Source organism: Danio rerio, chromosome 17 (genome assembly GCF_049306965.1).
Source record: "Danio rerio strain Tuebingen ecotype United States chromosome 17, GRCz12tu, whole genome shotgun sequence".
Taxonomy (NCBI): domain Eukaryota; kingdom Metazoa; phylum Chordata; class Actinopteri; order Cypriniformes; family Danionidae; genus Danio; species Danio rerio.
The window spans coordinates 8476088-8497617 of NC_133192.1; the positions used below are offsets into that span (position 1 = coordinate 8476088).

Here is a 21530-nt window from a genome sequence, read left to right on the forward strand (position 1 = left end):
CTCAACTTGTTTGTTTATTAAACAAATGAGGGTTAATATGAATAAATATGAATATTATTCATATTATTCATTAATATGAATAAATGCTCTGACACAAGTGTGCATGTATTTCACCATTAAAGCCGCACTCACATTAAAATCGCGTTAGATGTGTGTGCTCTGCTGTCCGAGGCTAAGCGCAGCGCACACGCAAACACACACACGCTACCTGTCCGAGGCTCAGCACGGCGCACACACACAACAGCACGTGCTCTTTTGCGCTTTTAAAAATATGAATGATGCGCATCCCGTGCTGCAAAAGTTACATTACAGCATATACTTTTAGTCATTTTCACGTGGAACTGAGCTTTGCAGAGGCAAAGAGTTTTCACACGTGTACAACTGGAAAGGGGGCGGTACGTGATGGAATAATCGTTTATCTCGATTAATGGCTTTTCATAATCGTTAAAAGCCAAAATCGAAATCGGATTTTCGATTAATTGCACAGCCCTAATATATACTCTCGTTCAGTTATTAGAACAGTAACGTTACCTTGAGAAGCGGTGAACCTATAATACTGTGCATGCGTGATTCAGTGAACCAAACACAAACAGTACAGCCTGCTGTGTGACTGAACTAAACTTGAACAACTGCAACGCGGGTGAACAGAACCGAGGGCTTAAATGAGAGGATCTGGTGAAAAACGTAAGTTTATTTTATAACAGACAATAGTAATGGAATTTAAATAAGTAAATCATGATTCAGTTGGGTTGCAAAACTTTACTGTAAGACATTTTTCACATCATGGTGATGTTTTAACCGACTGAAATTACTGTTGCTGACTGCATAATGTTGAGTCCAAACATCTGCGTTAAAAATCTGAACTTCCCATCACTACTGTGTATCTAACCTCAGAAGCAGCCTTGCACACATATTGTATTTAGGGCTGCTTTCTTGTGAGCTGTTGTATTTGCATCCGAGGATGAGTAGATGTGGTAGATGATGGTGTTCATGTGTTCTCTGAATACATGTTTCAAAAAATGTATGACTGAGTTTTTTTAATGCAATATTTATCCTGTTGATTTTAAATCTTGCACCTAACAATTATACTAATTTAGAAAAAAGCACGATTGCACTCCTGACCTCGAAAATATAATTGGCTGAATCGCAGAAAAAGCTGAATTAAGGTCATGTGTAGGGTCGAATCGAGATCTTTTTTCTAACCACTAACCACTTCACCACCAGTTTTTGTTCTGAATTGCAGTATTACAGTTTTTCTCAGTCGCTTTGGTGCGTTTCTCACCAGTGCATGTCTGCACAACAGTTAATGCATTTCTCAAAATAATTAGTACAAACTGCAAAACCTAGCTGATAACCTGCAAAAACGCGTCGCATGCTCTAAATGGATAGTTCATTCCTCAAAAGCAAGTATTCATGTCAATCAAAGTGTCAGTATCATCAAAATGAAAAGTCCTGACACCATTGTTTATGAACAAGATAATCAAATGGCTTTGTCCTGTTTTCATTATGACGGTTTACTCTGTACATTTTTTCAATGCTAAAAAGTCAGATTTTGGTGATTCTTCCTGAAAATGCCTAAGACAGCACTGTATACTATTTGCACAGCCATTTGAAAACCACTGTAAAGTTAGACATCACTGCATTTAGTGAGGTTTCTGAGCACAAGACACTGAATATGTATGTTTCACATTTTTACTGCATTTGCTCGTTGCAATTCTAATTTATTCACAGCATTGTGCAAAAGAATAAACACACCCTTATTTACAACAAACATAAACTCCCTTTGGGCAGCGCTGTGTACAACTGTCAACAATATTGCAGAACATAATAGAATTGAACCTATAACATACACATTTCTGTAAATCATTCATCAAATTGTTCAATTTTTAAGATTTTTTTTGGGGAAAATAAATATTGTAATTTTTTAAAATAAAATTTTCTTGACAGATTTTGACAACAAGTTCAACATTTTTGTATGTAATGACTCAAGTAATGAAATGAGGACTGTTAGTTTTATATGTACTGATTATTAAGCATCCACAAGTCTAGTTAATTTTGACTGACATGACATAAGCGAATGATAATGTTATTAACAGCAGAGAGTTGTATGAAAGCAATTGATGCGTGTCCAGAAGCATTCCCAATTTGTTGGAAAGAATGAGAAACTGCTACTAGGATGTGCACAAATGACTAATTGTTTAGAGAAACGCATCAAGTGTTGTGCAAATGTAAATAGTGTTGTGAGAAATGCACCAAAGTGACTGAGAAAAACTGTAAACTATTCAATTCAATTCAATTTAGCTTTATTTGTATAGCGCTTTTACAATGTAGATTGTGTCAAAGCAGCTTCACATAAATGGTCATAGTAACTGGAACAGTGAAGTTCAGTTTTTTAGTGTTTAAGTTCAGTTCAGTTTAGCTCTGTTCAGTGTGATTTAATCATTACTGAGAGTTCAAACACTGAAGAGCAAATTCATCGATGCGTAGCTCTACCAATCCTGAACCATGCGAGGCAGTGGCGACAGCGGAGAGGGAAAAAAAACTTCACCTGATGGGAGTGAAGAAAAAAACCTTGAGAGAACCAGACTCAGTTGGGCACGACCATTTTAATTTCTCCGCTGACCAAAAGTCTTGTGCAGAGCTTCAGTCACCGCGGTGGCTGGAAGATGGCCTCAGCGAAGACTCGTCTGTTCCTGGAGCGTCGCTGGAATCTACTGTGAAGTTTTCGAATTGGCGAATGACATGATCTAGTGAGTTGTCTACTGTCATCTTTAAAGGTGCGCGTTGGTGTTTTAGGAGCTGTGGCTTTGGATGGCAGGAGAAGGATTGTGTTTATATTATGCTAACGCGTTAACATTTTGGCAGATCACCCACCACTGCATCTGCATCCTTTACATGAGAGACTCACTAAACAAGTTTCTTCATTACTTACAAAAAAGTATATATTTCATAATATTTTACGCTGCAGAGTCTGATTTCAAAATAAAGTGAGGAGAAAACTTCCATGACCAATGTACCTTTAAATATAATTAAAAACTGAGTCATGCAGAATTTTGGCTAGTTAACAAACACCTACAGTTGCACAGCTAATCCCGCCCAACCCTATTCTGTAGCAATGTGTCTATCGACACAATTATAGTGTAGTGTATATATGAGCATGAAAACACTCAGAAATAAGCTGGAGCAGCTTGCTTGAGTGTATATGGCTCTAACAGACGTGCCCAGCAGGACCAGTGATGTTTCCAGCACGTGCGAGGGGAGGCATTCTGGCAGATACTCGGCAGCACCAGTGATGAGACGAGCTCCGCAACATATGGCAACAGTGCTGCTCATGCCACAGTGGAGATATCATTAATGAGTGCAGCTCCTCCAGGAATTAAAGACGCTGCTTCTAGGAAATGTGCTTCTGAAATGAGGCTGCTCGTCTACATGACTCTGTGAGAAACTGGCTGAATTTTACTGCCTGCATGGAAGCAACTGACCTTCTCACTGATGACTGAGCATATAAAAGCACCAGTTTCTGATGCTCAATATTTATGTTTCGCATTTTAGTCGAGCAATGGAGGTACTCTAGATAAGCGCAATATCCCGGGAAGGCCAATTAATATCGGAGAATTCCATTGGCCGATATCTTTACCTATTAGGGCATGCGGGATACTGGGGAAATATCTAATTTCTTGCGATATAACATTTCCCTAGAGAGATGTAATTTCTAAAATGCGAAATGAATAAATGCGGTCGCATTTCTCTGAGTGTTTGTTGGAACTCAGTGCTGCTTGTGAGACTATTGATCATAATATTCTCCTAGATATGCTTATAAAATTATGTTGGCATTGCTGGTACTGCATTGAAATGTTATCAATTTGGAGAAGGTAATGAAAAGGCGACATGTCAATCAAAAGTACATTGTGGGGTACCACAAGGCTTAGTTTTTGGTCCCTTATATCATGGCTATTCAATTAATTTGTCATGGGGGCCAGTTCATGAAAAGCATCCCAAATGAGGGGCCGGAGAGATATGACTTGCGTTATAAATGATGACACAACAGCAATATAAGAGCCCATATGCTGTAGCTTTTGCTCCTTAAGACACTCACGTTGGCTTGTTCTACATTAAAATGTTAATATGTTGTATTTTGAAACTACATACCATCTCTGCATTGCACAATGTGGCTTTTTTTTACAAACATATTCAAATGTTGTATTTAGAAGCAAAATCAGTGTGTTGCTCAAGTATGCTTCTTCTACATTCAACACATTCATATGTTTTAAACAGCGTAACAATTAGGGATGCAGTGATTATAGATTTTGGTTGTACAATTTAGTCAGAAGAATAACCATGGTTTCACAGTTATCATGATTATTAAGCATTAATTCAAATCTTTAATTAATTCACATTACTACTTTAGAAAATCACAAGAAAACTGCTTATATTTTTGTGTGGTTTATGCAACCCAGGCTCGTTCTGGAAATGAAGCCCTACGGACGTTTCTGGAGACCGCGATTTACGTGGTCGGAGGTACGTATGGCTGTGTTTAGTTTTTTTCAAGCAAACGCTACAGGGCGGTGTGACGCCGCTACTCTATGTGCTCGCCGGCTGGACTGACGGCTCACCTCCTCTGCAGCCAGTTTGTCCGGTTAGCTTGTTGTGTTATGACGGCGGAGCCCGGAAGACGAGGAGGAGCCGGCAGCGTTCGAGACCGGGTTTGAGTCCGGGGAACAGCGGTTCCAAAAATCAGGTAAGACAAAAAACAGAATCCAAAAATAAAGCGAACAAGTTCGTAACGGGGCGAGAACGCGGTGAAATCTGAAAACGCGGTCAAAATCGGACAAGGGCTTTTCTTTTTCTGCATGGCTTTCATAAATCTTCGCTTGGGTTTAGGAAAGAAGGAGGAGGAGGATGGCCGGGTCGGCTGATTGGCCGGCCACCTAGTCATTCGTTCAGTCAGTCGGTCAGTCGGTCGCTCGACAGCGGCCTCCAGGGGCCCGCGCTGTTCTCGCGGGAGGCGTTCGAGACGAAAAAAAGCGCGCACAGCGACCTCTCGCAGATTCGCGAAAACAAAAACTCCACAAATACGTACCTCCCGGGACGTATTTTGCGGTCTCCAGAAATGTCTGCGGGGCTACGATTCCAGAATGAGCCTGCTACGTTTTCAGAATGAGCTTGGGTTGTTTACTGCTGCTCAGTAACCAAATGCAGCACAAAATATAAATAAAAAACAAACGATAGTCCATTTCTCTCTTTGGACATAAAAATAAATGAAAAAGTTTGATTTAAACATGAGTGATAATTTTACAATGAAAATAAATGATAGAACAATGAATAAATGAATAAAAATAAGAATAAATAAAAATAGTATTTGAGTAATACAAGCCCCTTTCACACATACAGACCTTTCCGGAAAATTGCCGGCAATTTTCCGGAAAGGTTGTATGTGTGAACAGGTCCTTTTTGAAAATACCGGTAAATTCGTTCTGGCTATTTTCCGGAAAGAGAAGTTGTAACATTACCGGCAATTTGCCGGAATGCTGCGCTGTGTGAATGCAGAAGGAAGATTCCCGTAATAAGCGCGTGCACGTCTAGAACGTGCTGACGTGAGACGTCTGCTTTAGCCAATCACAACAGTCAGACGCATTTACGTCCGCGCGGTTTGTGAGGATAAAAGCCTTTGAATATTTTTCCAGACACATTTAGCTACTAGAAGTTAGTCAGATCACGTTTATATGTTCTTCTTAATGTCAACTGTGTAAATAATCATCGATGAGATGCTTATGATAAGCCGTTGTTTGTTTACCTTCAAGCTTTGCGTGCGCCTATGAGCGCCTGCACACGCACATATTATGAACATCTGAAGTGATCCTGCGAAAGTTGTTCACAATATTGATCATCCACAGAGTTTGTAATTTAGTCAAATGTTTACAAATACAAGCTCAGCCGTTTAAAGCTCATTTGTGGTGAATGATGTCAGAATTTACCGGTATTTTGGAATGGATGTGTGAATGCTCTTTTCCGGAAAATTTCCGCAACGTCCTCGCCTGTGTGAACAGCACTTTTTTGAATATACCGGTAAAGTCGTTCCGTAAAATTTCCAGATATTTACCGGTATCACTGTGTGAAAGGGGCTATTGAATAATATTATCTGCGTTCATACATACATAATCATTTTAATCATTAGTAACAATTCGACTAAAGTATTGTTTGTTCACATTGCACTGAAAGTTACGCACAACTCTCCACTACAGTGTGAGATCATTTCTACTGTGTGCTCCTGGAGAATACGAGAACGTCGGTCCGCTTGCAAGCTACACGCGCACTGCTCCCAATATGTGCATGTCTCTATTGGAAATATTAAACTTGCGTGCCGAAAAGATGCAAAAGGGCGAAAAAAGAAGAATGGCCTGTTGCTGTAGTTAATCCAACATGTGTGTGTATTGGCAGTACTTAGTTTAGTTGCAGCTGTTTTGTTCCATGCAACAGAAACGCGGAGTCGAGAAGCCTTTATGATTAATTAACTGTATTGAATTCAAGTGTGGTTAATAGTGGAATGGGCTAAATATTGCATCCCTATAAATGATATCATTCATTTATAGGGGTTCTTCCATATGAAAATATCTATGGACTAAAACTGTGGTTATTTATAGTATAGTATATTTATAGTATTAAAGGGGAATCATATGATTGGGAGATCAAGCTTAGTAAATGCGAGATCAGCCGTGACAAATTATAAGCACGTGACCCTCTCGAAATGTGTTTATAAATAAACTTCACTTAAAAAATAAATAAATAAAAATTTGCACATTTAATCGCACAAGTGTCGCTAAATAAATTTTCCATTTCACACACATCTTTTTTAGATGGAAATGTGAGTGAAATGGTCACACTGTCAAGCCCTGCCAATGCATGCAACACACAAATGCTTGAAAAATATTTTTAAAAATCTTTGTCATTTATCACACCTCTCTGATACGGATATAGCATATAGTGTTTGCATGATAACAATAATTATCCTTTGTATTCACTGACTACTTGAAAGAAGTCAGCAAGTTAAAAACAGTGAGAGTAAACACATTTTTCAGCCATTTATTCATTCAGTTTCATTCGGCTTAGCCTCTGATTGATCACCACAGCAGAATGAACCACCAACTATTCCATCATATGTTTTACGCAGCAAATGCCATTCCAGTTGCAACCCAGTACTGGGAAACACCCACTACAGCCAGTTTAGTTAATTCAATTCACCTATAATGCATGTCTTTGGACTGTGGGGGAAACCGGAGCAACCGGAGGAAACCCACATCAACATGGGGAAAACTCACACACAGAAATGCCAACTGACCCAGCTGGGACTCGAACCACTGACCTTCTAGCTGTGAGGCGACAGTGCTAACCATCGTGCCAAACGTCTAATGACAGCATGATCAAAGTAATACATTTGTCTAATACGAACACTCTAAAATGGATTAATAATGTTAATATACATATACAGTTGAAGTCAGAATTATTAGCCCCCCTTTGAATTTTCTTTTCTTTTTTAAGTATTTCCCAAATGATGTTTAACAGAGCAAGGACATTTTCACAGTATGTATGATAATATATTGTCTTCTGGAGAAAGTCTTATTTGTTTTAGTTCAGCTAGAATAAAAGCAGTTTTTTAAATATTTTAAACACCATTTTAAGGGCAAAATTATTAGCCCCTTTGAGCTATATATTTTTTCGACTATCAACAGAACAAACCATCATTATACAATAACTTGCCAAATTACCCTAACCTGCCAAGTTAACCTAATTAACCTAGTTAAGCCTTTAAATGTCACTTTAAGCTGTATAGAAGTGTCTTGAAAAATATCTAGTCAAATATTATTCACTGTCATCAAGGCAAAGATAAAATAAATCAGTTATTAGAAAGGAGTTTTTTAAAACTATTATGTTTACAAATGTGTTTTAAAAAAATCTCTCCGTTAAACAGAAATTGGGGGGAAAAACAAACAAGGGGGCTAATAATTCTGACTTCAGCTGTACATGTAAAGATCAATCAAAAACAGACTTGGCCAGCTGACCAATCAGAGTACTTATTGGTTTACTGGCTTATGGAAGAAAGGAGTTTAGGAGGGAGACCTGAAGCACCAGTTTGATTCAAACTAACCATAAAAATAAATAAATAAATAAAAAATTGGCAAATTTATTCTAATAATAAAATGTACATTTTGAGAATATTGACCTGAATACTGACCAAGCCTGTTATAAGAGACTCTGACACAATATTTGGGTGCTTTTAAATAACATACGACCCACCCCTTTTTTCAGTCTTTAAAAAAAAAGTAATAATATTAATTCATAAGGCTTTAAAATCTGTTAAATATTAAACTTTAGATAAATGTTAATTGAAAATGTACATCGATTATAATATTATAAATTATTTTGTCTATCAAAATGATATCCAGACATTAGCATCAACAATAATCATCTACTCCAAGTAACAATATCATTGAGATTTTAAAAAGTAATAAGCATGTTGATTTTTTTTCGCAGTAATTTTCTCACATGCCAATTTCCTTTGCCTTCTCAGAGCCAGTAACTCCTATGATGCTTCTCTCGGGTAACTATTCATATCTCCTGGGGGAACAGCAAGCATCTCAGTAGCTGATTTGCCAGAGGATGTAGTTACTTGTTTTTTGCAACTTACATAATAAAATGTTTGTGTGGATGTTCGTTACAAAAAAAATGCTTTGAACAAGTCAATTATTATGTGCAACAAGGCTTCCAACACAGAAGGGTAGGAGGATTGCCTTTGTATAAATATACACAAACAACAGTAGCACATTTGACACTTTCCTCACCAAGTAAGTTGGGCTGGTTAAGTTGCCAGATCTTCATATGAAAAGGATACAGTCTCAGGGCTCCACTCTGTGTGCCAATAGCCAGGATTTTCTGCACAGGGTCGAAAGCCATGGAGGAGGGTTGATAGGGAAAGCCATGCCGCACTGTCTGTGAAGCAGAAGATGATTTGCATTTTACTACAAACATGACAATGGAGTTCAGGAAAGGAAAATTCCGGCTCAGAAAGCAAATGCTGACCAAACACACACACCAAGTGCTCTATTTTTAAAGTCTTTTAATGTGAAAAGAAGATTTAACAAGCAGATTATATGGGTTTTTGGAAAATATCTTATGTACAGGTTGTCAAGTAGCTGAACTTTAATGTGAATAATCTGCAAAGGTATTCAAAACAGTGATAAATAAAGATATCATGCACTGAATCGCTTGAAAGAGTCATTATTTTATTTTTTTATATTTTGCCTCCTACCAATCTACATTCAATTCATGTTTACTTCTATAGCGATTTTACGATGAAGATTGCATCAAACATAGATGTTCTAGTAAATTGAAATTGTGTCAGTCTAGAAGTTCAGTTTAGTTTAGTTCAGTGTGGTTTAATTTTCACGGCTGAAAGTCCAAACACTGAAGAGCGAATGCATTGATGCGCAGCTCCACAGGTCCCAAATTAAGCAAGCCAGTGGTGACAGTGGTGAGGAACAAACTTTACCAATTGACGAAAGTGAAGGAAAAAACCTTGAGAGAAACCAGGCTCAACTAGTCTTATGATAGTATCAGATCTTCTAGGTCGTGATTATTGTGATAATATGTATTATCATGATATTACACCATCATAGCTCACGATATGAATCCATTAAGCCAATCTCCGGGTCAGGTGAGAGCATTTTTAGCTTAGCTTAGAATAGATCCATAGATATATACACTAGATATCGCATAGGGACCCTGAGCATGCGTCAATAGCGCCGCCACATTGGTACAGTCAGTGCTCCCAGGACAAATGTCATTCAACCGCACTAGTCAAGACAGTGTTATTACGTGAAGATGCGGGACTTTAGCGCTGTCTACGGGTGTAATAACGAGCAAACAAAGAAAACAAAGCACAAAGGCAGAACATTTCATAGGTAATATTACGTTTTTTTCTGTTTTTGTATGTTCTGAACTTTTGTGCTAATCAGGTAACGTTATTGATGATAACAGTCACTTACTGCATTCACCATACGGCAAAGCAGCTCCAACTCGCACTAAACACTCGACTTATGCTAGTTTTGTTGAATAAAATCAGCAAACAATGCAAAAAAAAATATGACAACGAGATGCTGCACTGCCAGAAACTTGTATTATTGTTGGCTAACGTTAGTGAAAGAGTCGTTCAAGGGATTCATTCACAAACGAATCGCTCCCTCTGTCAGTATGAGAAGTGAAAGCAGGAGAGGAGCTGTGTTTCAGGACATTATTAGATTAAATTTATCAGGGAGGGTGAATAGTACATTTCTGTACACACAAACATAAGCTTTTTGTCAGGAATGCCCGTGCGGTCACTGATCCATCAATGTAGAAAAGTGATGTAAAATTATAATTTTCGTAATTAGAATAAAAAAATATTGCATACTAAAATCCAGGAAAACTCCCGATCACAGATATATGTGTATATGTGTATCTCTGGCTTTAGATGGCCACAGTCCTCCACTGTACTTTGGACCTGCATTCATTTCAAAGAAGCGCTACCCTGTAGCAAGATGGCGGCGCTATTGACGCATTCCGTCCAATATACAACAATAGGCCAGGCGACATCTAATGTATATATCTATGGAATAGATCATTGAATTGGATTGGACCATTAGCGTTTCGCTCAAAGAAATTTAATAATTGTTAATAATTACTACTCTTCAGTAGTAAGATATCGTGATAATATACTATATATACTAGCTAATATATTAAATGTTATCACAATATTGACCTAATCTAGATTACTTTAACACATATAATAACTAAAAAATGCTTCGAGTATTGCTTTGTTAAACATGTTTCTAGTAAACTCATTTAAAAAATATTCTTAAAAAGCACTTTCAGAGTTTAAAAATGGTATAAATAGCCAGTATTTTAAAGTTCCTACAATATCAATATTATGCAAGTTCATCATCACAATATATTGAATTATTAAATATCAGCATTTGTCTAATGTCATTCATTCATTTTCCTTTGGCTATTCCATTTCATATTAGGGGTCGCCACAGCAGAATGAATCGCCAACAATTTCAGCATATGTTTTATGAAGCGCATGCCCTTCCAGCCGCAACCCAGTACTGGGAAACACCCATACACTCTCACATTCACACATGCACTAAAGCCAATTTAGTTCATTCAATTAATATATAGCGCATGTCTTTGGACTGTGGGTAGAAAACGGAGCACCCTAAGGAAACGCAAACCAACACAGGGAGAATATGCAAAATCCACACAGAAATGCCAACTGACCCAGCCCAGACTTAAACCAGTGACCTTCTTGATGAGGTGACAGAGCTTATCACTGAGCTACCGTGTTGCCCATTATACCATTTTATCGATATTACACGGTTACATCACGATATGAATCCATTTAGCCAATCTCGAAGCACTTTTAGCTTAGCTTAGCATAGATCATTGAATCGGATGGGATCATTAGCATTTCACTCAAAAAATTAAGTTTCAATAGTTTTAATCCCCCCGCCCACCGAATTGATTGACAGCTGCGCGTATTAACATGTCCCGGTAGTCACGTGTATAATCATGTCAACAAGACCAGACGTGGGCAAAGCAACCGGGAATAAAAGGTCTGTTCAGTTCGTTAGGATCATAAATCATCATCGAATGTGATCAAGAGTAAGTTTCACATACTTAAAATGTTTTAAAACAGTGCATGTGTGTAATGAATTACAGCAATTTATTTCAGCTTTACGTCATCAGCACAGCCGCGTGTCAGAACAACTATAAAATAAGACGCTTCCATCCCGGATTGTGGACGTTAAATCAGGTTTATTTTATGCATTGAAATAACAGATATAAATACAGCAGTGGAGATTAACCTGTATCCTGTCACACATGCTGATGATATTTTTTAAATGATTATTTTCGTAATAAAAAAAAAAAAGTGTGTACTGACCACCGGGAAAACTCCCGATCATAGATGTATGTATATATCTTGGGCTCCGGATGGCCAGTCCTTCACTGCATTTTGGTCCCACATTCATTTCAAAGAAGTGCTACCCTGTACAAAAATGGTGGCTCTACTGATGCATTTCTTCGCATAGACAACAATAGCATAGGCGACATATAATGTAAATATCTATGATCAAACACAATGATTTAAAGAAATAGACAATAATATGCAATATACATTATAGATTTCAATGACACAAAGCTGTCATATATACTCAGAAACTATGCATTTAAAGCTAATTCATATATATAAACCTATGAATATGAGGACTAATTCACCCCCAAAAAATTAATTACTCTGTGTTTACTCAACCTCAAGTAGTTCAAAACCTTTATGGGATTATTTATTCTGTTGAACACACACAAAAAAGATGTTTTGAAGAAAGCTGAAAACCTGTAACCATTAACTCACTCCATACTACAAAAACACAATGAAAGTCAATGGTTAATGGTTTTCAGCATTCTTCAAAATATCTTTGTGTTCAACAAAAAAAAGAAATTCCAATTGATTTTAAACAAGTGGAGTGTTAGTAAATGATCACATAATTATTTTCTTTCATGAACTTTCCCTTTATTTTTTTGTGCTTTACACACATGCTAGATATGTATAAATATTCCCCATTTGTTTTCCCTTCAAAATTCTAGTAAATAATGATAATAGTAATGTCGACTTCCTTTTAAGCAAAATAGTTAGTTTCCCTTGGACCATTTCATGTCAAACATTCATAAGAAAAGACTCCCTTATTAACGTGGAGCTGAGAAAACATAATATTGGTTAAACATTGCACATGCGGAAGCATCCTCAGGCGTATTCATAATATACTTTGAGTATGTCAATATACATTGCAGACTGGTGGTATTTCCGGTTATATTCGAAATAATAATAAACATCATAACTATGAACAATGTGGAGCAAAACAAACAAGAAACGGCAATCATTTGAAGTTTGGAAAGGCCTGGCTCCTTATTACTGGTTTAGTAATGAGGAAAGGACTGAGAGTTTCAATTAGGATTTAATTAGATTGAAATTAAAGCGTATATTAGGGATGAGTTTCACATCACAGAATGCAGAGGAGCTGAATTTGCCTTTTGACAGCTGAATAACACCTGAATTACTGTGGTGCACAGTAAAAACTATAACAAAAAATAATAATGATTAAATAAATAAATAAATAAATAAATAAATAAATAAATAAATAAATAATAAAGGAGCAATTCCAGCATTATGGATGTGACATTCGCAGTAAAAATTTAAAACATAAATTCAGACAGAAAGTATATGTTAACATTAGATTGAAACACCCGTTTATATTTTCTAGAACAACTGACCACAGAATTAAGGGAGCAGAAAAATATCAAACTGTAAACATGTTTTATACTTTAAATGAGGAAAATAAAAAAGCGTTATGGACGTGACCAAAAAAGTATACAAGCTTACAGTATACAACATACTTAGTAGAAATTCTGGGAATTAAACTGCACAATCTAAAAGAATTAATGCTAATTCAAATGATAAGATTCCACTCACTATAAAACAAACATGTTTGGTATTATTTTATGTAATATTTTTGCATTTATGAGGAAAAAGCTTCGTTATGGATGTGGTATTTCTCCGTTATAGATGTGACAAATGTTAAATTGCCACTTGTGTGACTTTGGTAAATGAAACATAATTGTCTGAAAACATAGAGACATCCCTGAGTACTTCTAAAGTGCTGTAAAATACTTAAAACTTTTCGTATTTTGGTGAAAACGTAATTTTTTTCATGGCGAGGTTTTTTTTGCATGGAATTGCTCATCTATCTATCTATCTATCCATCCATCCATCCATCCATCCATCCATCCATCCATCCATCCATCCATCCATCCATCTATCTATCTAAGAAAAAATTATATCATCATGACAGAAGACACTGACACACCTTTCCTTGTGACAGAAATGACTCCATCATTCATTATAGATTAAAAATCTATGAAACATACTGTTTTGAGTGCATGTTCAAACTCCTTGTATAAAATGAGCTGAAACAACAGAAATCTGGAACTGACACTCTAGTGCGAAAACCACACTTTCACACAAGTCTAAAATTCAAATAAAATATCTCAAGGTCTTTCTTGACAAAAGAGACTGCCACACTTATTCCGTGTGACAGAAATTACTCCAGTCAATCATTATAAATAAAAATAAATAAAACACATTCACTCAAAACAATCACTCTGCTTGTTCGAACTACTTAAATAAATGAGCTGAAACAACACAATTCCGGAGGTTTTCTTTGGGGAAACTAGTTGTTTTATGTTCAATCCACTTCAATTTCTTACAGTAGCATTGAGGAAAAGTTGGGTTTTATATTCGCACATTCATTCGTTGACGACATGTGACATACTTCCTATATTGTTTACTACTCGCTTTGAGCTTTATCAGGGCTAGATCTTTTGATAGTGGTTAGTGCTAATCACAAGTAGAATTTGATAGATTTTCACTGTGCCCCACTTGTTAAGGTGTGTTAAAGGTGCTGTAGCTTTTGGCTCTTCTAAAGCATAAAAATACCATAATATGTTTGCAGATATTTAAGAAACATGCTAAGTGAACATTCTTGTTTATCTGAAAAACAATGCTGAAGTCAGATATTCTGCTTTAAAAATATGTTTTCAGTGCCGGAACGGCTGTCTTATTTATGTTTTTTTAACCTGCCTATGCCAGCTTAGCCAGTTATATTTCAGCACCCCAGGCTGACTTGTTGTCAAACCACATATTTCATTCATTCAGTCAGGAGGACTGTCAAAGCATGTGACCGTGACCGATATGCGATGGACAGTAGCAATCTCCGAAATGAGAAGCAGATTCAGAGTTCCACATGAGGTTATTAATTAAATAAATATTGCAAACGTGAACATTAGGGGAGCAGGTTACGTTGTAACAGTGTGTCCTAACACGCTACAAGAGGAGATTTGCAGTAATAAGCAATTTGGCTGTTTGCACCAAACGAAACACGACAGAAATTTAAATACAGCCATTTGGAAGCACAGAATAGTGCACTCACTGCACTCTAACCAAATGGTAAGGTTTATAATCTAATTAATACATATTACACCTCTTTAACATTATTAAATGTACATGCTGAATTACCAATGGTGAGTCACAGTTCTAAAGTTCAATTTAAGGTGTATTTTATCTTCAACATATAAGGTGAACTATCTGCGGCTGTTTTCAGAAGTATGGCAATAAATATAATGTAAAATGACACTCAAACACACATTATTAGCATTTAACACTGAATAAAGCACGTGAGGTGTACCTGAGTTTATCCTGTTGTTCACCTGTGAGAAATAGAAGACGTTTCTAACATGTGTGTATGTATGTATATATATATATATATATATATATATATATATATATATATATATATATATATATATATATATAGTTGTCACTGAATGAATGTGCAAATATTAAACCAAATATACCTCAATGCGTTCTCGCGCGTTTTATTTATAATATGGAGTTGTTGGCCCCCCCGACCCGAATGAGATCACAGTAACTAATCCCACCTTGCAGAGCTGGAAATGCTCGGACTGCAGGGTCTCCTGAATCATGTCATTCCCCGACTGAGGGGACGCGGCGGCGGCAGAGGAGGAGGAAGAAGACGCCGCGGTCAATCCGTCCAACACCTTCCTGATATTAAACTTCTTCATGTTGTTTTCCAGCGAATGCGAAACGAACGCAGAGATGTGCATACACGGACACACTGTTGTTGTGCTCGTCCTCACATGTCAGACAGTGTTGTCATCCAGTCTCGCGCCATAATCCCACACTCATTCCCTAAAACACGGACCGGAGGGTCGAGTGTCACTTGGTTTTCATTTTAATCACTACACGGGCAGCGTAATCCGGTTAGATTTGGCCAATCTTCGGTGTGTTCCGTTCCCTCCCCTCGGCTGGTTCCCCCCCGCTGCTAACGCGGAAACGCAGAGCTGCAATCACCGCACGAGTCTGCGCTGTGGAGGCAACACCCGGATGTGCGGGAGAGACTGACTCTGGATCAGTGAGATTCACACTTTCCCATTATAACCTTCAGGAAAGTCAACAGTACAGTAGATCAACGCTACATGCTGATTAGGAAGATAACGGGAGATTGAAGATGAAGATGGCTTGTCCTAAACGTAAATAATAAATAAAAATAAACAAATCGACAATTAGAGAAAAAATATTTATTATTATTATTACTATTATTATTATTATTATTATTATTATTATTATTGGTTGGTTTTAAAAATAATACAATTTAATAAAAACAAATACAAATAAATAACTCCACCGAAATATTTTAAAATTAAAATGCCTTCAACTTCTTTTTCTTCTTCTTCTTCTTCTTCTTCTTCTTCTTCTTATTATTATTATTATCATCATCATCATCATCATCAAATAATGAAATGTTAAATAAATTCATATAATAGGCTTCTTCTTTTTATTATATGCATTATTATTATAATATTAATTTTTTAAATAAACCTTTATTGTTGTTGTTGTTGCTGCTGTTATATTTTTTATTTGTTATAATATTGTTTTGACCTGCTTTGCAAACAGATATTTTTATATTTTTCATATGAATTGTAATAAAACCACAACATAAAATTCAATTATTGAATAAATATTCAATTTTTTTTAAATAATACTATTATTTATTACTTTTATTATTATTACATCGAAGAAAATGTATACTTTTATTAATAATATTATTATTATTATTATTATTATTAGTAGTAGTAGTAGTAGTAGTAGTATTTTTATTTATAATATTAATAAAACAATACTGTTTACATATATTTGAATTTAAATAATATATTCTGATGATGACAATGAGCATCATTATTATTATTATTACTATTATTATTATTAATAATATTCATTATTATCATCATCATCATCATCATCATCATCATCATCATCACAATATTTAATTAAAATAATATAAAACAATTAAACGTTAAATAATTTCAAATAAAAATAGCCTACCTCTATTTATTATATGCATTATTATTATGATATCAAAAAATATTTAATAACTGTTTTTGTTGTTGTTGTTACCGCTGTTGTTATATTTGTTCTTTGCTATAATACTGTTTTGTCCTGCTTAACAAATGGATATTTTTAGATTTTACATATAAATTGCAATAAAATCACAACATAAGATTAAATAAAAACGTGCAAATGACAATATAATATTTAAATAGATATTGTCTTTAATTTAAAAATGTATTATTATTATTATTTTTTTTATTATTATTATTATTATTATTATCATTTGTTGCTGTTGCTGTTGCTGTTGTTGTTTTGGTTGGTTGGTTTAAAAATAATAATAATAAAAATCACTAAAAACATAATAATAATAATAATAATAATAATAATAATAATAATAATAATAATAATACATGTTTATTCATTTTTTAAATATTTTACACTATTTTTATTCATTCATTCATTCATTCATTCATTCGTTCATTCTTTCCCTAAAGAGATAACGCCTATAGAAGGATTCATGGATATGGATTCTTTTCTCAGTAAATCAGTTGCTGCAATTTCTTATTCTCTTTAATTAAAATTATATAAATCTTCAACAATTTGTATTCAGGATTTCAAGCTCAAAGTGCTGTAAATACCCATCACTGGCAGCAGTTTTGTCTGTGATCACAGCACTGGTTCATCATCAGCTCATCTGAGATTGTCAGTCTCGGTACAAAATATTCTCAGCAGAAACACTGGCCTTTTCCTCATGATAACTGCTGCTTCCGGACGCCTGGTTACAAAACAGCCTCCAGAGTCTCTTCTTGTGGGTCTCAGGGGTTTATGATGTAGAATCACTCCAAAAATAATACTGAAAATATATAATAACACCAGCATGGGACATTATATACAACACATACTGTTTTAATTTGTATACTGGTCGCTAAATTCAGTCGAAACTTAAAAATGTCTGCAATCTTACATACAAATATTCATTCATTCATTGTCCTTCAGCTTAGTCTCTATTTTAGAGGTATGCTATAGTGGAATGAACCACCAACTATTCCAGCATATGTTTTAACACAGTGGATGCCCTTCCAGCCCAAACCCTGTACTGGAAAACACCCATACACACTTATTCACACACACACACCCATACACTACAGCCATTTTAGTTTATTCAACTCACTTGTACCACATGACTTTGGACTGTGGCACCCAGAGAAAACCAACACCAACATGGGAAGAACATTCAAACTCCACACAGAAATGCCACCTGGCCCAGCCGAGACTCTAAGCAGTGACCTTCTTGCTGTGAGGCAGCAGTGCTTACCACCGAGTCAACCGTGTCACCTACATACAAATAAAACAATATTAAAATGATGTCCAAATACAATATAATGCAGTATTTATATTTCTTTATTTTTAGGGGTAGTGGTAATATGCTTTATGTGTTTTAAAGATATGTAAGTTCATGTATACTGTATTGTATATTATATTAATTTATGCTAAGAGCATCTGTGTGGACATTAAAGGTAAAGTATAAAAGTAAATTATATGCTTCATCCACTAGATGGAGCCATAAGCATTGCTATATTTCTATTTGAAGAAGGATGCGGTTTAAACGGGTACAATCAGGGTGCGAATTACACGGCGAGATTGGGGGGATTGACCCTCCTAGATAACGCATGATCCTCCCTCAAGGAAGTTAAGACGAGATGTGTAGGGGTGTCAGCTTGTTATTGGCGAGAAATACTTTTTACTGATATGTATCTTAAATAATAATATTAATAATTAAAATAATAGACAATATAAATATACATTTGACCACCCCTTTAACGGTTCATACCATTGTGAATGCATAATCGCGCCAAGCAGTCTACGAGGGGTAAAAGTCATTCAACAGTCTGAAACCAGCACATTTAGAGGACCGACAGACATCGTAAGTGCTCAAAAGACACTGTTCCAGTAAAATAGCGGTTTGTATTTATATAACCTAAAAGTAAAGTCAAATTAGATGCAAAGGTTTTATAGTTTGACCTAAAGCAACGACTGAAATAGCTAATCAGAGGCTACTGTGGGTCAGAATACATTAAATATCCTCAAAACACTTAAATGGGTTTTATTGATAAATTAGATGTCATTTAACTAAATACATACATTTCATTCCCTGAAGCATGTATTACTCAAACTAAGCCTACCGAATAAGTTATATAACCTCCATTATATTTGCATCGTTACAGCTAATGTATTTCTATTTCCGCATGTTGGATATTAAATGAAAAGATATCATGCTTTCATTACAGCATCATCAGCAATAATGTCTGTGAGGAGTAAAAAGTGATGGTACTTTATTCATTGATTTATTTTCTTGTCGGCTTAGTCCGGGGTCGCCACAGCAGAATGAACCGCCAACTTATCCAGCACATTTTTACCCAGCGGATGCCCTTCCAGCCATAACCCATCCCTGGAAAACATCCACACACTCTCATACACTACAGACAATTTAGCCTTCCCAATTCACCTGTACCGCATGTCTTTGGACTGTGGCGGAAACCGGAGAACCCGGAGGAAACCCACGCGAACACAGGGAGAACATGCAAACTCCACACAGAAACACCAACTGAGCCGAGACTCGAACCAGCAACCCAGCAACCTTCTTGCTGTGAGGCGGCAGCACTACCTACTACGCCACTGCAATGCCTGGTATTTTATCACTTTTTTAAAATTTATTATTAGCGTAACAGTTTGACTCAAAACAAAGAAACGTCACAATAAAGGTCACAGTTGTTCATTGCTAGTTTGAGTCCATGTACTGTTTAAAGATACAACTTAATTTTGTTTTAATCAAATGAGATAGAAAAAACAACTTTTGGTTCAATAATAATTGATTTAAATGATTAAAGTATTGATTGATTGTTAGTTTATGTGAACTGATATAATGTTAACAAACCTGTAAACTGTTATCAAAATAGTGAAAGTAACCTTTTCGAATTTTTTAAACATTTCTTTACTTAAAAAAAAAAAAAATCTTACTTTATTCTTATATTAAATCCATATGAACTAACTTAAATCCTTATGAATCATAAGAAAAAAAAGTGTTAAAAACAATTAAAATGTAAGTGTTTTAATGTTTCAAATTATTTTAGTGAAAATTAAATGTCAGATGTCAACAGATCTTTATTCAGATTAGTCAGACAGGCAATGGTCAAATACCGGAGCAAACAGGTACACACAAGGAAATCCAGAAGTGTAGTTGGGTCGAAATGGTCGATGTAGGCAAACAAGGCAAAACAAGAGAACAACGCAAGGGTGAAACCATAAAGAGACTAAACCAGGAAAACACTTTTTAATGTTATAGACCAGGGGTGGCCAATCCTGTTCCTGGAGATCTACCTTTCTGTACAGTTTAGCTCCTACCCTGATCAAACCCACCTGAACCAATTAATTAGGACCTGATATCCACTTGATAATTACAGACAGGTGTGTTTGATAAGGGTTGCAACTGAAATTTGCTGGAAGGTAGATCTCCGGGAACAGGATTGGCCACCCCTGTTATAGACGAATTACCTGTTTGTAAACATTCAGGATGCGTACGCAGCAAGGTTGTAAAAAAAAACGGGAGCGCTAGCATCTACAGCGAGGGAATGACATCCAATGTGGAACAGAGTTTGTTGTTGTATTAGAGATAAATTATATTGGTTAAATATTACATATATATTATTTACATAATGCTTTCAGTGTGTTATAACAGCTCGTCACCCAGTGATATGCAGTTTTTCGGCAAAGTTAACGTTTAAGTGAGTGTCGTTTGTCTGACAGATCCATTTGCGATAGCACTCTCCCAATGAATATTGGATAAGACGAAATGGTCAAGCATCCAGCCCCAAATATTTTTTAATAAACCATATTTAACTGTTTTGGCTGAAATCATTGCTGGAATCAAAAACAAGTAACGTGTATGATTCAGCATAGCGTGAACTTACCTGATATAAAATGAGAACTGCAGAGTCTGGCGTTTTTAATTAGGTCCTCACTTCATTCAGCTCTTCTGATGGCTGTTAGCCAAAGTCGTCTGCGGTTGGCATTAAAAGCAGTGTGGTGTACAGTAAAATTTAAGTTTTCTATTATTGGCATCCTCTTCGATTTTGGCATCCTACCGTACAACATGACACGTTTGCAATTGCAACCGGTATGCGCTGTTCAACCCGTGTGACTCATGTGTGATGCAGGTTGGTAATTTGCACCAACAAGACCCAGCAATGTAAGTGTCAATGTGAGCAGTTTATATAGTCTGTGTAATCAGTCTAGGATGAGCTATCAGCTGTGAATGTAATCAAAGGTGAACCGGAACAGGTGTGAGTGAGGTGCCTGACAGGATTTGTAGTCCGTATGGTGACAGGATTGTAGTCTGGGTGATAATGAGTGTTCTCCAGTAATCTATAAAGGTTAGATCGCTGGTGATCGTGACAAATAGGATCACCAGTGATCCTTT

The 21530-nt window shown here is 36.1% G+C and overlaps 1 protein-coding gene and 1 long non-coding RNA gene across 15 annotated transcripts in view; both read right to left on the reverse strand.

Annotated features, from left to right (window-relative positions):
- Positions 1–16007, reverse strand: part of stxbp5b (syntaxin binding protein 5b (tomosyn)) — a 119441-nt gene extending 103434 nt beyond the window's left edge. For all 14 annotated transcript variants that reach the window (XR_012393222.1, XR_012393221.1, XR_012393220.1 and 11 more), the window contains exons 1-2: positions 15583–16007; positions 8888–8985 (exon numbers count right to left, since the gene is read on the reverse strand). Coding sequence is in view for 11 of the 14 variants with exons in the window: in XM_005158604.6 (XP_005158661.1) it covers positions 8888–8985; positions 15583–15768 (284 nt within the window). In the remaining 3 variants the exon portion in view is untranslated. The remainder of the gene's footprint in view (positions 1–8887; positions 8986–15582) is intronic.
- A 1591-nt stretch (positions 16008–17598) lies between these two features.
- Positions 17599–21296, reverse strand: LOC141378514 (uncharacterized). The gene is made up of 3 exons (XR_012393230.1): positions 21022–21296; positions 18225–18388; positions 17599–17906 (listed from the first exon to the last, which is right to left on the reverse strand). It is a non-coding gene; the product is annotated as an uncharacterized lncRNA (long non-coding RNA).
- Positions 21297–21530: the final 234 nt, after the last annotated feature.